The sequence below is a fragment of the Mus pahari genome, chromosome 18 (genome assembly GCF_900095145.1).
Source record: "Mus pahari chromosome 18, PAHARI_EIJ_v1.1, whole genome shotgun sequence".
NCBI lineage: Eukaryota > Metazoa > Chordata > Mammalia > Rodentia > Muridae > Mus > Mus pahari.
This window is the reverse complement of record NC_034607.1, coordinates 5,549,441-5,563,545: the sequence shown is the minus strand read 5'-3', so window position 1 is coordinate 5,563,545 and position 14,105 is coordinate 5,549,441. Positions and strand designations below refer to the sequence as shown.

General features: G+C 36.3%; 1 protein-coding gene across 2 annotated transcripts; it reads right to left on the bottom strand.

The window, feature by feature from the left end:
- Positions 1-2,026: 2,026 nt before the first annotated feature.
- On the bottom strand, positions 2,027-3,019 carry LOC110335885 (olfactory receptor 10C1-like). Of its 2 annotated transcripts, XM_029531495.1 has the most exons (2): positions 2,661-2,992; positions 2,027-2,228 (listed from the first exon to the last, which is right to left on the bottom strand). In XM_029531495.1, the coding sequence occupies exons 1-2, from the start codon at positions 2,990-2,992 to the stop codon at positions 2,027-2,029; spliced, it is 534 nt and encodes a 177-aa protein (XP_029387355.1). The 2 variants fall into 2 exon arrangements, with proteins under 2 accessions (XP_029387355.1, XP_021073967.1); XM_021218308.1 differs by having other exon boundaries at positions 2,027-3,019.
- Positions 3,020-14,105: the final 11,086 nt, after the last annotated feature.

Sequence of the window (14,105 nt, the reverse complement as noted above, 5' to 3'; positions counted from 1 at the left end):
GCTAAAATTCATCAGATTTGCAGCAACTGAACCATACATACCTGCTGATACTAAACCACACAGACCTCTAGATCTGGAATGATACAACACAAGGATACCCATCAGAGGCCTGCTATACCAGTACCATTGAGGTTAAACCCCCTCCCAGTACCTACTACAACAAGAACATACAGGAACGAAAGTCATCCAGATAGCTAAATGCCCGTGAAAGAACACAATCAACAAAGCCATGTAAAGGTAAAAAAGAAGAAAGAGACAATTAAGGATGCTTGATTCTCACTTTGAAGTAGGAATAAAATAGTCATAAGAGGCACATGGAGGGAAGAAACTGGGAGAGATAAGGATAAGGGTGGGGAAATGTGTGTGTGTGTGTGTGTGTGTGTGTGTGTGTGTGTGTGTGTGTGTGTGTGTGTGTTTTNTGTGTGTGTGTGTGTGTGTGTTTTCCAGATAAGGTGTAGGGAGGGACAGGAGAGATGACCAGATAGCCATGAGAATTTATGGAAATCTGCGACTAAAAGGGGTAGGAAGGCAAGGAGCCACCCCAGGAAGAGACAGAAAGCTGAGATAAGGGAGGTACCCCAGAATTCATTGAGGTGTCCTTAACTATGATTCACTATGTTGAGAATATGGTATCTGAAGTAGCCACCTCCTGTATGTAGCCAGGCAGGACTCACAGTTGAGCCATAGAGCCAGCAACCCACCCATATAAATTTTGAACAAAAATTTATCCTGTCTTCAAGAAATGCTGGCATGTGAATGGTAGAGCTGAGACTAAGTGAATGACCAACTAATAACCAGCCCAATTTGAGACAAATCACATTGGCAAACACCAATCCCTGGCACTATTCATGATACTCTGATATGCTTGCAGACAAGAGTCTAGTATGGCTGCCTTCTGGCAGGCTTTACCCAGCACTTGACTCAGACAGATACAGGCACCCACAGACAAACAGTGGATTGAGCATGGGAACACTTATGGAAAATCACAGCAAGGATTGCAGCCTGTAAGAAGATAGGAACTCTACAGGAAGACCAACAGTGTCATCTAACCTGAATCCTTGGTGCTCTCAGAGACTGAACCACCAACCAAAGAATATATATATATATATATATATATATATATATATATATATATATATATATGGGCTGAACCTAGGCCTCTTTGCACATATGTAACTGATGTGTTGCTTGGTATTCATGTGTATCCTGAACAACAGGAGCAGGGGCTATCCCCAAATCTGTTGCCAGCATGTGGGCTGATTTTATAGCTTGGATGCCTTATTCGACCTCAGTGGGAGATTTGATTGACCTCACAGATACTTGGGGATTCCCAGGGAGGACACAACCAACTCAGAGAAGAAGTAGAGATCAACTGGGGAAAATTGTGGGAGGGGTTACTGAGAGGGGGGAAATGAGCAGGATGTAAAGTGAATACATAAAATGATAACAAGAAAGAGAATGATGAAAAGTCTGAAAAATTGCCATAGAAACTCTTGAAAATATTTCTTGTGGTATATTTAAAATTTTAAAACAAATCATGTCAAATCTGAACAGTTCAGTGTATTCTAACATTTATACATTTTTTTGGATTACATAGGTCACAAAAGAATTCAGAGAGTTGTGGAATGTGCTGTTATTTAATAAAAATATAAATATTACTAAAATAAGATACATTATACAGTTACTATGGAATAAAGAGTCGTATAAGATATGTTTGAATAAAGAGCAGAAAGCATAGGGACACCAACAACTGAATTTGCAAGACTTCTGAGTTATAACTTGGCATTTAGATTGACATCTGAGAATGAAAAATAATGGAAAATCTCTCACACAGTACTCTTTACATGGAATCATTACTATTTTATTTCATTTTATAATTAGCAGTTAGAAAATACAGCTGAAGACAGAGGTAACTTCAAAATTACAATGAGACTCAACATAAGGATGACAGAAGAATGTAGCAGTTTTTATTTGTCTATCTGCCGCATTGCATGTTCTCATTAGCTACCAGGTCTGCAAGGTTCTGTTACCTATTTATTGCCAGAGGTTTCTTCAGACTCAGAGTTTTTCTCAATGCTGCCTTTACTTCCTTGTTCCTTAAGCTATAGATGATGGGGTTCATCATGGATGTCACTGCTGTGTAGAAAAGGGCCAAGAGTTTGTCCATTCCTGGTAAGTGGCTAGACTTGGGCCTCAAGTAGGTAATAGATGCTGAGCCATAGAACAGTGTGACAACAAGTAGATGGGAGGAACAGGTGGAGAGAGCTTTATGGCGCCCCTCAGGTGAAGGCATCACCAGCACTGCAGCCAGAATTCTGACATAGGAATAAATGATCAACAGAAATGGGCTAGATATGCAGAGAACTACTGCCACAAAGATCGCAGCCTCATTTTGGGATGTATCACCACAGGCAAGTGCCAGGACAGGTGGAAGGTCACAGAAGAAGTGGTCTATCTCACAGGGTCCACAGAAGTTCAAGGAGAAAATAAAATTGGTCTGTCCCAACCCTACTATACATCCCATTCCCCATGAAACTATTGCCAAATGGGCACATACCCCACGATTCATTCGGGTTGCATAGTGGAGTGGGGAGCATATGGCAATGTAGCGATCAAAGGCCATGGCTGCCAATAGGCAGCACTCAGTTATACCAAAGAATATGAAGAAAAACATCTGTGTGGCACATCCTTCCCGAGAGATCCCTCGGACCTCACTTACAAGGTTCTGCAACATCTTTGGTATGACAGAACAAGTGTAGCCAATTTCCAGGAAAGACAAGTTGGCAAGAAAGAAGTACATGGGAGTGTGTAGGGCTGAACTGGTGCAGATGGCAAGGGCTATGAGTGCATTTCCTGTCAGTGATACTAAGAACATGAGGAGGATGAGCATGAACAGGAGAAAGCATTCTTCAGGAACCTCAGAGAACTTGGCAAATGCAAAGTGTTTGACAGACAACTTGTTCTCCTGCCACAGAGAGCAGTTGATATTCATCTCCTGAAAGAAAGGACAGCTAATCATTAGAATCGTTTTTGCAAATGAGAGAAATCTATCCTTTTATTACTGTAAGAGCATCAATTACATCAGAGACAGATTCCTTCTCTGAAGTCAAAGAAAAAATATCAAACCTTCGAAATAGTGACTCATCCTCACCGATTTTCATATCTTATACTTTCTCTGTTTACATAAGGTGATTTTCCAAGATGTACTGAGCATTGTGCAAAGTGTACCAGGATTTACAGAAGATGGTGTATACTTGTAGTCTCAGCACTGATGAAGCTCAGGCAGTAGACTTACCATGTGTCTGAGTTCAGCTACATGTGTTGAGTAAGCTATCATAAAATAAGAAAAGCAGTATTAATTGCAGCTCTGTTTTTTACCCATTTTTCTCATTAACTAGTTCTCAATGTGACTCAGAAAAGCTGATCTAACCACTCATCTCTGTGCTTTCCTGTTACCTCAGATAAAGTCTCTTCAACCATTCTCTGTGTGTTTTGGGTCCAAATTACTCTGTTACTGCTCTCGCTAGAATTTTGATCCAGGCATTAAAATTATTATTTCCTCAAGTGAGACTCATATTTTTATGAAAGGTAAGTAAAATAAAATAACAATTCAATAAATAAATAATTTCTGTAATGCATATAATTAAAGGTAAGGCACATCTTGATGTCTGGGAAGTAATAAGGTGGTAAGAGAAGCTTCTTAAGTGAATAAGCTGAGACATTGGAGAGATGCAGGTTCAACCAAACACAACTGTAGCATGCACTTCATACCACAAACCTCAACATGGCAGCTGAATTATGCAACATAATAGTTCTTATCATATTTCCTTAGTGAGAGTATCATTGCCTGAACATTAAATTTCTGTTTTATTAATATTATTCCTGATATTCTATGAATCAGGCTATTAAGTTAAATAAAGATAAAAAAGAGTCAAAGAGATTGGCCTTGGCATGTAGTCCAGGCTAGTCTCAAATTCATAATTTCCCTGCTTCAATCTTTTGAATGCTGGAAATCTAGGAGAAGTCTATGGTGCCTGGCTTGGTAGGAACTTCTTCATAACCTTCTATCTTAACAGACTTTACACTGCTATTCCATCAAATTACCTGTATTTCTATACACGTCATGTACCTATACTTCATTTCTCTTTGCTTGTTTTCTTGCAGTGCAGCTGCTTTGTGCTTGCTCGATTGCCTACGTGAAAAACTGGTCATTCCCAGCACAGCCCTGTCTGTTTTCTGGATATCATCCATCTCTTCTGCCTATAGTTACACTCTATGCTTTTCACACTATAACTGCTAAAATAACATTTAGCACTTTGGTGGTGTCTACTCATTTCTTTCAGTGTAGCTTTATACAGAGACTGAGTATGAACATGAGTATGGATGTCAATGTTCTTATCATTATGTTTACCATCTTTACCAATCCATAAGTTCTCTTGAAATAAGAAGTTCTAGTGTCTAGCTTACTCTCCCCCTCAGGTATTCTGCCTGTCCTTGCCCATTATATCCTCTAAAGTTGAGTCGCGTGTACCTCACATTTTGAAGATGGAGATGACTTATTTTTCTCTCAGTCTGATAACTTTTCCCTTCAAATGAGGTGATTATTTATGTATTTATGTATTATTTATGTATTTATGTATTTATTTATGTATTCATGTATTTATGTATTTATGTACTTATGTACTTATGTATTTATGTGTTTAAGTGTTTAGGTGTTTATGTTTTATGTGTTTATGTGTTTATTTGTTATTTATTCATTTATTCGTTAATTTATCTATTTCTTTCTTTCTTTCTTTATTTATTTATTTATTTATTGTGGAGGGTGTATATGTCTTTGCTGAAGTTTGAGTTTTCCTACCAAAAATATGAATGCACCATATTTATTTTTCTGAGAAGGGCAGAATAGGAGATATCAACAGCCTGTCAGGTCCTCCCTCTATTCTCTTCACATAATAAAATATTACAGGCTATGCTATATTGTATGTGAGTAGACCAGATCATGCTTGATCCACAAGTCAAATGTGGGCTTCAGTGTTTCCAAGTTGTTATAAACATGCTATACATGTTCATGAACACATAAATGACATGTACCTATATGATTGACACATGCACGTGTGCCTGTATATTCATGCACAAACATAGACACAGAGAAGCACAAAAGAGTAGAGCAAGGGGGGATTTTGTATGAGTTAAAATGTTAGTATAAACAACCATGCAGGATAACAGCATTTGTGCACACAATGCTTCTCCATTTGGTCATTTACAAAAGGGGCTGAGGGAAAGAAAACACATATTCCCCATGAGGGTACTGCAGTGAGAATTAAGTTAATTTCCCAAATCACTTATGTTGATCAGGTACTGAATTCTTATCAGTTACATAGGACATGAACATGTGTGTATGTCTACCCAAGCCACTTTAGATTTATGTTTGTGTACACTCTAATTTGAGGACTTTCACACCATAATCCATTATCTTTGTTCCTATTCAGTAATTGATCAGAAGATTATTTTTTATTGGGGATAATGGAAAACAAACAAACAATCAAAAAGCATCCACAATATTCTATTCTAGGGTTATATAGTTGTATATAATAGCTTATTGGATTTATAAGATTAGATATGCACCTATTCAGGAAGAAATTCTAAAGATATAAGGACTAGCCGGGCGGTGGTGGTGCACGCCTTTAATCCCAGCACTTGGGAGGCAGAGGCAGGTGGATTTCTGAGTTCGAGGCTAGCCTGGTCTACAAAGTGAGTACCAGGACGAGAGAGAGAGAGATGGGTAACAGAACAGCCAGAGAGCTGAAAAAAAACTTGAAAAAAAAAAAAAAAAAAAAAAAAAAAAAAAAAGAAAAGATATAAGGACTAAGTTAAAGCTCTGGCAACTATGACCTCTCAGTGGACTCCGTTCTTGTAAAAATTAGCTGAAATGCTGCCAATTCTGTTGTGATGCATTTTATCTTATACAGTCTACTGTACTATATTAAATTAAGACAAAACAAAACAAAACTCCAAATAAACAATGCCCTCTAAAAGCCAACACAGAAATGGCTATTTTAAGAACCTTGTTTTTTATTAGTAGTTTCTGTATTTGTATGGGTATCTCTCTAATTGGTCTTGAGAATGTGGTCTTGCCTTTATAAGTTAAATTTCCAGAAACTAAGCTTGAGACACAGAATGTTATATTTTCCTTTCAATTTGTGTAATAAGATTAATTTGCTGGGAAAAAGTATCAAGATTCTTGAGACACAAGTGTCAGAACACTGTGATGTATGGATCCCATCTACCTCTCATCTCTTACATTTCATTTTCTTGACCTAATTTTAAACTCACTAATTCTTTGTAAACATTGCATATCCTCCCCAACGTTCTAGTTGAGTTTTTGAATTGATTTCTTACCAATAATCAGCTCTATATTATAAATAGTCCCTTAGTGTTATTAAAGTCATATGTGCAGTAAGCACTTGTAAGAATGTGAAGGTTCATACCACAAGGTGTGTTCTTTTGGCAACTGTAGATATGTAAGAGATGATGTATGATATGAGAAGACCTTGAAATCTTATTGCCTTGCCTTAGTATGATACCTCACATAGGGTAGACCCCATTCTAAAGAGCTCTCTGTTTTATGAATAGTACAATGGGAAAAAAACACACAGTTTTCCCCTGGTGTCAAAAGGTCAGAAAGGATCGTTGGTGGGTTCAGTGCCTTATCTGATCTTTTAAGGATGCCACACCTTGTTAGAAAGTGTTTCTGAAACCCTGCAGTGTCTGTACATAGAAACTTTCAGGAAGTATTCATCTTCGTTACTATATGGTGACTACTTATAAAATTCTATAACATCATGCACAACTTTTATACATTCCTCAGGAAAAGATTATCAGAAGGCTCACCCCTAACTTCCTTACATCACTCACCTAGTAACATTTATACATCGAAGTGATACTTTAGCTCAATACAGTAGAGACTGTAAGATCACTTGACTAGGTTACAATGTACAGTATAACCTAAGTAGGACAGTAATAAGCAAATTCTAATTTACTATGAAATAAGTCATTAACACAAAACACATCTGTTTTCTGAGAGGGGTGCTTGAGTCTGTGTAAACTTCAATAGCCTTCAAACAATTAATTAATTACAATACAAAGAATGGAAAAATGTTTTGAGTATCTGGTATCCTTTTATATACTTCAATTCACTTTTCTCAGGCCTATTCTTATTAATTGACTGTGGCACCTACCTCAAATCACAGTAAATGAAGATATGATAGGTGGTTTCTACTTCTGATTACCAACTCCTGGGTTTCTGTTCATCCTCTCCTTACAACATATATGAAACATACTCCATCCCCATCTTCATCTAAACATTGTACTAAAAAGCTTTGTTTACAGTCAGAAACCATTCCTGATGTCAAAAAAAATTGTGTGTCTCAGAAGAACGCTCCATGTCCTTTAAGGCAATGTTCAATATCACTCACTCACACACACACACACACACACACACACACACACACACACACACACTCACACACTTACTTCACTATTCTCGTTATATGTATTTTCTCCTTTCTTGGAAAACAATGAGCTTATATTATACTAAAATTCTTCTGTCTTCTAAGTCCTTTTTCTTTTACTCTCCCCAGGAGACTCACAATCTCTTCTCACCAGTGAGTTTCAGGAGGCTTCTCATTGCCCTCCTGAGAGTCCGTCCTTATGGATAGGACAATAGGTCTGTGCAGAGGAGCTGAATTCTCCAACAACCCTTTCCCCTGAGAAATAGTGCTATCATAAAAAATCTGAATCATTTCATGTACAATGAACTATTACAATAAGCTAATCATATTTCTACTAAATCAAAATTGCCATACTGATGCCAAAGACTTGACATATGGTCTCCTGAAAAAATAAGTCTTATAAACCACAGCACTTGTTCATGCCTAGGCACTCTGAGTTTCGAGGTAAGGTGATGAATACTATATTCTTATCTTGTTAGTGACAATTGAGTACATTTTTCATTCACATTAGGTACCTTTTCTCCCTTTTCTTTTTTCCTCCCCTTGCCCTTGCCTCGACCTATGTGACCCATGTAAACTAGCCCAGCCATTTCAGTTCACAAACTGTCCTGATACAGTCTCCTGGGATTTTTATACCAACCATGCCCACCAGCACAAGAGACCCTGATCCCTAGCTCTTCTGAACACCCTGAGACCACTGGTACACAACAGGCAAACCTAGGTGAGGACCTACAAAACATTCATTTGTTCAAGCAGTATATTTCATGAGCACTAACTTAGTCCCCATAACTACTTTAAGTGAATTCAGATCTACATTAAACAGTTTTGATATCTTTTGTTTCTAGAACATTGTGCATATTATGACATAAGGGAAATATTACCATCAAAGAACAAAATTAATTTATTTTATTTTTCATATGATAGTATAACCAAACAGAAATCAGTATAAGGGGAGTACAGAAACTACAAAACCACTTGGAATCCAACAAGAAACTTGGTAGAGCCTAGTCAATCATTGAAAAGATCAGGAAGTAACCTGAAAGTTCCTAGAATTAAATTCAAGTGAACACACAACTTTCACAAATTTTAACAAACGCACAAATGCACTCCCGAGAGAAAATTCTCAGATGAACCTTGCATGAGAAGAACTGATTAATCGTGAATTAATCATGAGACTTCTGTTAGGCAAACAGGGAAGTGCTCCCCACCATGGCCTGAATTGAGAATATTGAAGAACCAGTAGTATCTGATATTATTAATCAAGCCTTGTAATGGGATGGTCTGACTTAAATTGTCCGAGGTAATCAAGGCTGAGAGAGTCCCTTCTGGAGTAGATATTGTATTTCAACAGTAAGTAGGGTTTTTTTTTGTTTGTTGGCTTTGTGTGTGTGTGTGTGTGTGTGGCTTCTTCAAGGCACTAGTGTTTGCAGCATCCAGTTTTGACATGATGGATATCCAGTTGATCGTGTGGTTTAATTTATTTGTCTTAGGCTCCTAGTGCTAAAATCAAACAACTGGACCATCAGCAACTTACGGAAGAAGAGGTTTACTTCATCTTACAATTTTTAGTTAGTACATCATTCAGGCATGTCAGGGGAGGAAGTCAAAACAAGAATTTGGAAGTAAGAATTGATGCAGAAGGTCATGGAGGACTGCTGCTTACTGGCTTTTTCAATCATGGTTTTCTCTGTCTGCAATCAGGACCACAAGTTAAGAGGTGATACCACCCGTAATGTCGTAGGTCTTACCACATCAATTAATCAAGAAAATAAACAAGTATGACCACAGTTAATCTGTTCAACCCATTTTCTCAAAGGTGGAGCTTTCTTCCTAAATATCTCTAGCTTGTCTCAAGTTGACATAAAACTCACCAGCATAATTATCACTTAAGGAAACCAGGAACATCAGGAGCATATGTAACAGCTATTATTTAATGAGTCAAAATCTCCCACCACCTAATAGCTTATTTAAAAGCATTTTTGCATTAAAGATCTCCTGCTAACTTGGAGCCTATATAAAACTGATCTAACTTTGTTTTAACCCTGCCTGGAGGCATAAAGACAGGTACATCTCTTATATGTCTCAACATGACAGATTTTTATTGTGAAATTGTCATCATCTATATATTTTCAGTTTGTTTTTAGAGATGACAATGAATGAACTTAGCTTTCTTTTTCAGATCTAATGGGCATTAACACTGAGAGAATTATCTGTGTTCATGTCAATGTTCTTCGTGAAACCTATGCTGTTTGTGTGTTTATCAGCTATGATTTATGACTGATGTCAAGTAATTGCCATCTCTGTTCCTAAATGCATGCTTCTGTAGTGAAGTCTCTTTGCATTTGCTTTAATATCTTCTTTATTTAATTTATTAAGATATATTACCCAAGAAAAGGCTTTTAAGAAAATGAATTGGAAGGTAGTCTCAAGCAACTTAGCCTATGTGCTTTGCTTTGTGAATTTGAAGGAAGCACCAATGAACTTTGAGAGTTTTGAAGAGCTTTATATGTGAAGCCTCTCCAATTAATTAACCACAAGATCTTTTATAAATTTGAAGAATGTGTATATCACTGTCAGAATATATACTCTAATTTCTCTACAACAGACTCCACATATGAAAATCTATCCCTATGATACATAGATTCACCTATATTCATGTTAGGGGACCTTGAAATTGTGTACTGATTATACAGAGACTTAAACATATATCAGTGAAGGCAACTATTCCATGAGAATCAGGTCTTTAATCTTGACTTGTTCAGAGTAGGACATTTATTCTAATTTTCATAATCCTTGTCCAGAATGTGACTTGACAGCCTAGAGTTTTTTTCATATTAAAGACCTACCTGTGCAGCAGCAATGATTACAATGTACCTTCCCAGAAGATTTTGCTCTTGGTCACTCTCATGCCTGGTGATAATTGCTCTATTTGGAATATAGGAACATCTAGGTCCCAGTTTGAGCTAAAATATTTTCCTTCTGCAGTGACACAGTTCAGTATCCACTGGCTCTGGGCAAAGCACTCACATCTGATATTTGGCCTTGGATTCTAAGATTCATTTTCAGAATATATTACTTCTGGAACTCATTACCTTCTCGGCCTAGGGAAATAATTGAAAGAATGAGAAGACAAAAATTTCAGAAGTGAGGACATAATAACCATACATTTTGCTTTTCCTCATCTCTCTGTACTACAAACCCTCTAGCTGAGAAACAATATTATTTTCATCAACTACCAAGTCATTTTTTAAATGATTCAGTTAATAATTCACATGGCTTTTTTCATGGTAACCATTAAAAATATTTTTGAATGATATAGTAAACTAAATTTCAATATAAAAATGGATTTAAAATAATTCATATTTTACAGTTACCTTAACATTGAAGAACAAACATCCAACAATAAGAAAAAAAGCAAAGATAGATAAGCAAAAATAAACATCTTTTATATTTGGAAGGATATCCCTATGACTTAGATCTCTTAAATTCTTTACAAGTTTACAGTTTACTGAAGAACAAAAAGATGTGAAGTTCTTTCTGATACAAAGATAGTGTTGATATACATGAGGTACTGAGGAGACAGTCTATGCTACTCTGCATTCATGGACAGGTGTGCTAAATATTTCTGTTCTCTTGACTGTGAATCATTGTGGGTTTTGAAAATATACAGAATTAAAAACACGACTTTCATATTAAATACTTACATTTAAAATATAAGTAAACAAAGATGTTCATGCCTTCTTCTTCCTTAACAATATTGAATTAAATAAATACATTTGGACAGGATGACTATATCTGAGGAAAAACTTTCAAATACCATACATTAGTAGTACCTACCCTAACATGTCTGGGAAATTTTAATTTACAGCATTATAATATTAAAATATGGGTTCGAACAAATTCAAGTCCCTTGACTAAACAATATGGAGAGCACAAAGTTAGGGAATGAACACATAACTTTTTCAAGAACTATGTGTGACTGCAATGGAAAAATCCAGGGTTGGATTTTATATGTGGAGTCTGTTGGAAAGAAATTATAGTATCAATATTGATAGTGTTAACCACATTCTTAAATTTTTATAAATTGAATTCAAATTTTCTCTTCTCTCTTTATCTCTCTTTGTGTGTTCTCTCTTTCTCTCCTCTTTGTCTCCATCTCTCTGTCTCTCTCTGTGTGTCTCTGTCTCTATCTCTCCCTTTTTTTTTCCTTTCTTGAGACAGAGTCTCATGCTTTACTTACCGTTTTTAAACTCAGTATTTTCTTATTGGGTCGTGACTCTTTCAGTAATACTTTATGGAGTTTACAGACTCAATTGTCCGTTAAATTTGCAGGTCTGTGTATACTTGTTTTATATTCTCACATCTGGAAGAAATTACACAATTTTCTTAGTGACATATATGTAGATATAGAGGCTAAGGGAAAATGTAGCCACAGTGAGGAATGTCTGACTAGGGCTTAACTGATGACTTAAAAAAAATGTCCTTTGTAAATAGCCTCATCCAACTTAAACTGTAGCAGTCCAATGCAAACATCTACATTAGTGATGAAGGCCCGTGAGACTGAGGAAATGTGGGCAGTCCTTGTGAGGAATGAATGACAGTAAATACTGGCAACCTAACAGTTTGTCCATATATACTCATTTTATACTTTTAGTACTTAAAGGACAAATAGAAAGTACAGCCTGAAATTAGTATATTTCATATGTTCCAAAATTCAGAGTCAAATAAAATAATTGGAGCATCAGAATTTCTCTAAATACTTTTAAGACTATTATCTTATATAAATGCTATTGCACTGAGATATTAAAATTACTAAATAACACAAAATGAAGTGAAAAATTTGAAATGAGTAAAAATTCCTCTCCCTGTTATTTGATATTATATTGAACTTGCCAAAAATCTGAAAAATTTTCTTTTGCTTCACCAACTGCTGAGTTCATCCTCAGATGCTGAGATCAATGAAAACAATGAGAATTCCATTTGAGATTCATACCAGAAAGTTCCATTTTCATAATGACCCATGAAAGGAGAATGGTGTCTCATATACTATATGTAGACACATACATGTCCACATACCGATCTCAGGGTTTTTCAGAAAGATGGAAGTATCAGAGTAGGCTGCAATGGATAAACCACTGTCTCTAATCTTAAAGTAATTTTCTTCAAGTAAAATTTCAGATTCATGAATTTGAGCTGTTTTAGCTTAAAGNTCCAAATACTTTGAAGCGCAATGTGAATATATATTAAATGTTCATTACAGTGCAGAAGTACCTGCCCTGAAAAACCTCTTGTGGAGGCTGTTAGGAGCATCATGTAGCTACCCTATGGAGTCACAGAACAGTCTAGTAACAGAATGAAGCCATTCACATAGAGCTGTAACATAATATTTTCCATATCAATTATGAGTTCTGTCTAGTACATAGATCTTCAAGGTTATAAAGACTCCATGTGTAGTAAACACTGATTGGCATTAAAAGATTAGAAATGTTCATTGGTGGACTTGCTTCCTTATTTCCTTCTCTCTCTCTCTCTCTCTCTCTCTCTCTCTCTCTCTCTCTCTCTCTCTCTCTCTCTCTGTCTCCTGAATGTTTTTTAATCTTCTGTTAGCAGATGGAAAGCAGGATACACTGTTAATTCTGATTCTGAAACACATCAGTGTTTGCTCAGAAATTTAGGAAATGTTCATTATCACCACCATGTAGTCACTATTTCTAAAATTTTATAATAATACACACGGTATATGTAGATTTTTAGGAAAAGATTATGAGGAGATTCAGCCCCCCCAACAATCACTCACCAAAGAACCATGTGTCACCAGCTGAGTAACATTTTATTTTCATACAGTAGAAATTGTTAGATTACTTAACTAGATTAAGGTGCACTATGTAATGAGGGTTTCCAGTCTCAGCATTGCACTGTGTTGATTTCCCATGGACTTAAGCTATTTTCTGAGAAAGAAAGAAGCCATGATTCTGAGTTGACTGTTATATTCCCTGAGATGGAGATGTTAAATAAAATAACAGCAAGAACTCAAAAGAGTATCAGTTGTTCATTTTAACACTTTAGCTCACTTTCTCTAAATCCAGTATTGTCAACTTAGCTGTAGCACATACCTTCTATCCCAGCACGAGATTGGAGAATTATTCCTTTTGCTTCTGATTAGCAACCTGTGCCCTCTCCTTACCACATTCTCATTATCATCTTTAAGCCTGTGCATTAAAAAGCCTTCATTGAAGTAAAGAATCACATCTGAGGTCAGGAGGTCTGTGTATCCCAGAGAGAACACTATGTCCTTTGAAGCAATAATTCAGCATCTCTCTCTCTCTCTCTCTCTCTCTCTCTCTCTCTCTCACACACACACACACACACACACACACACACATTATGAAAGATGATAGATAAAGGAACGTACATAGGTGATGGGTAGGTAAATGGATAATAATGTTAGATAAATGACAGAGATAGATAGATAGATAGATAGATAGATAGATAGATAGATAGATAGATAGATAGATAGATAGATAGATAGATAGAGGTTATTGTATTCACACAATGATATATATGAGATTTCCACATTATTGAAAACAATGTATA

Bases quoted from the DNA above. Each gene is read 5' to 3' on its own strand.
- LOC110335885 (XM_021218308.1), bottom strand. From the start codon at position 3,019: ATGATTAGCTGTCCTTTCTTTCAGGAGATGAATATCAACTGCTCTCTG.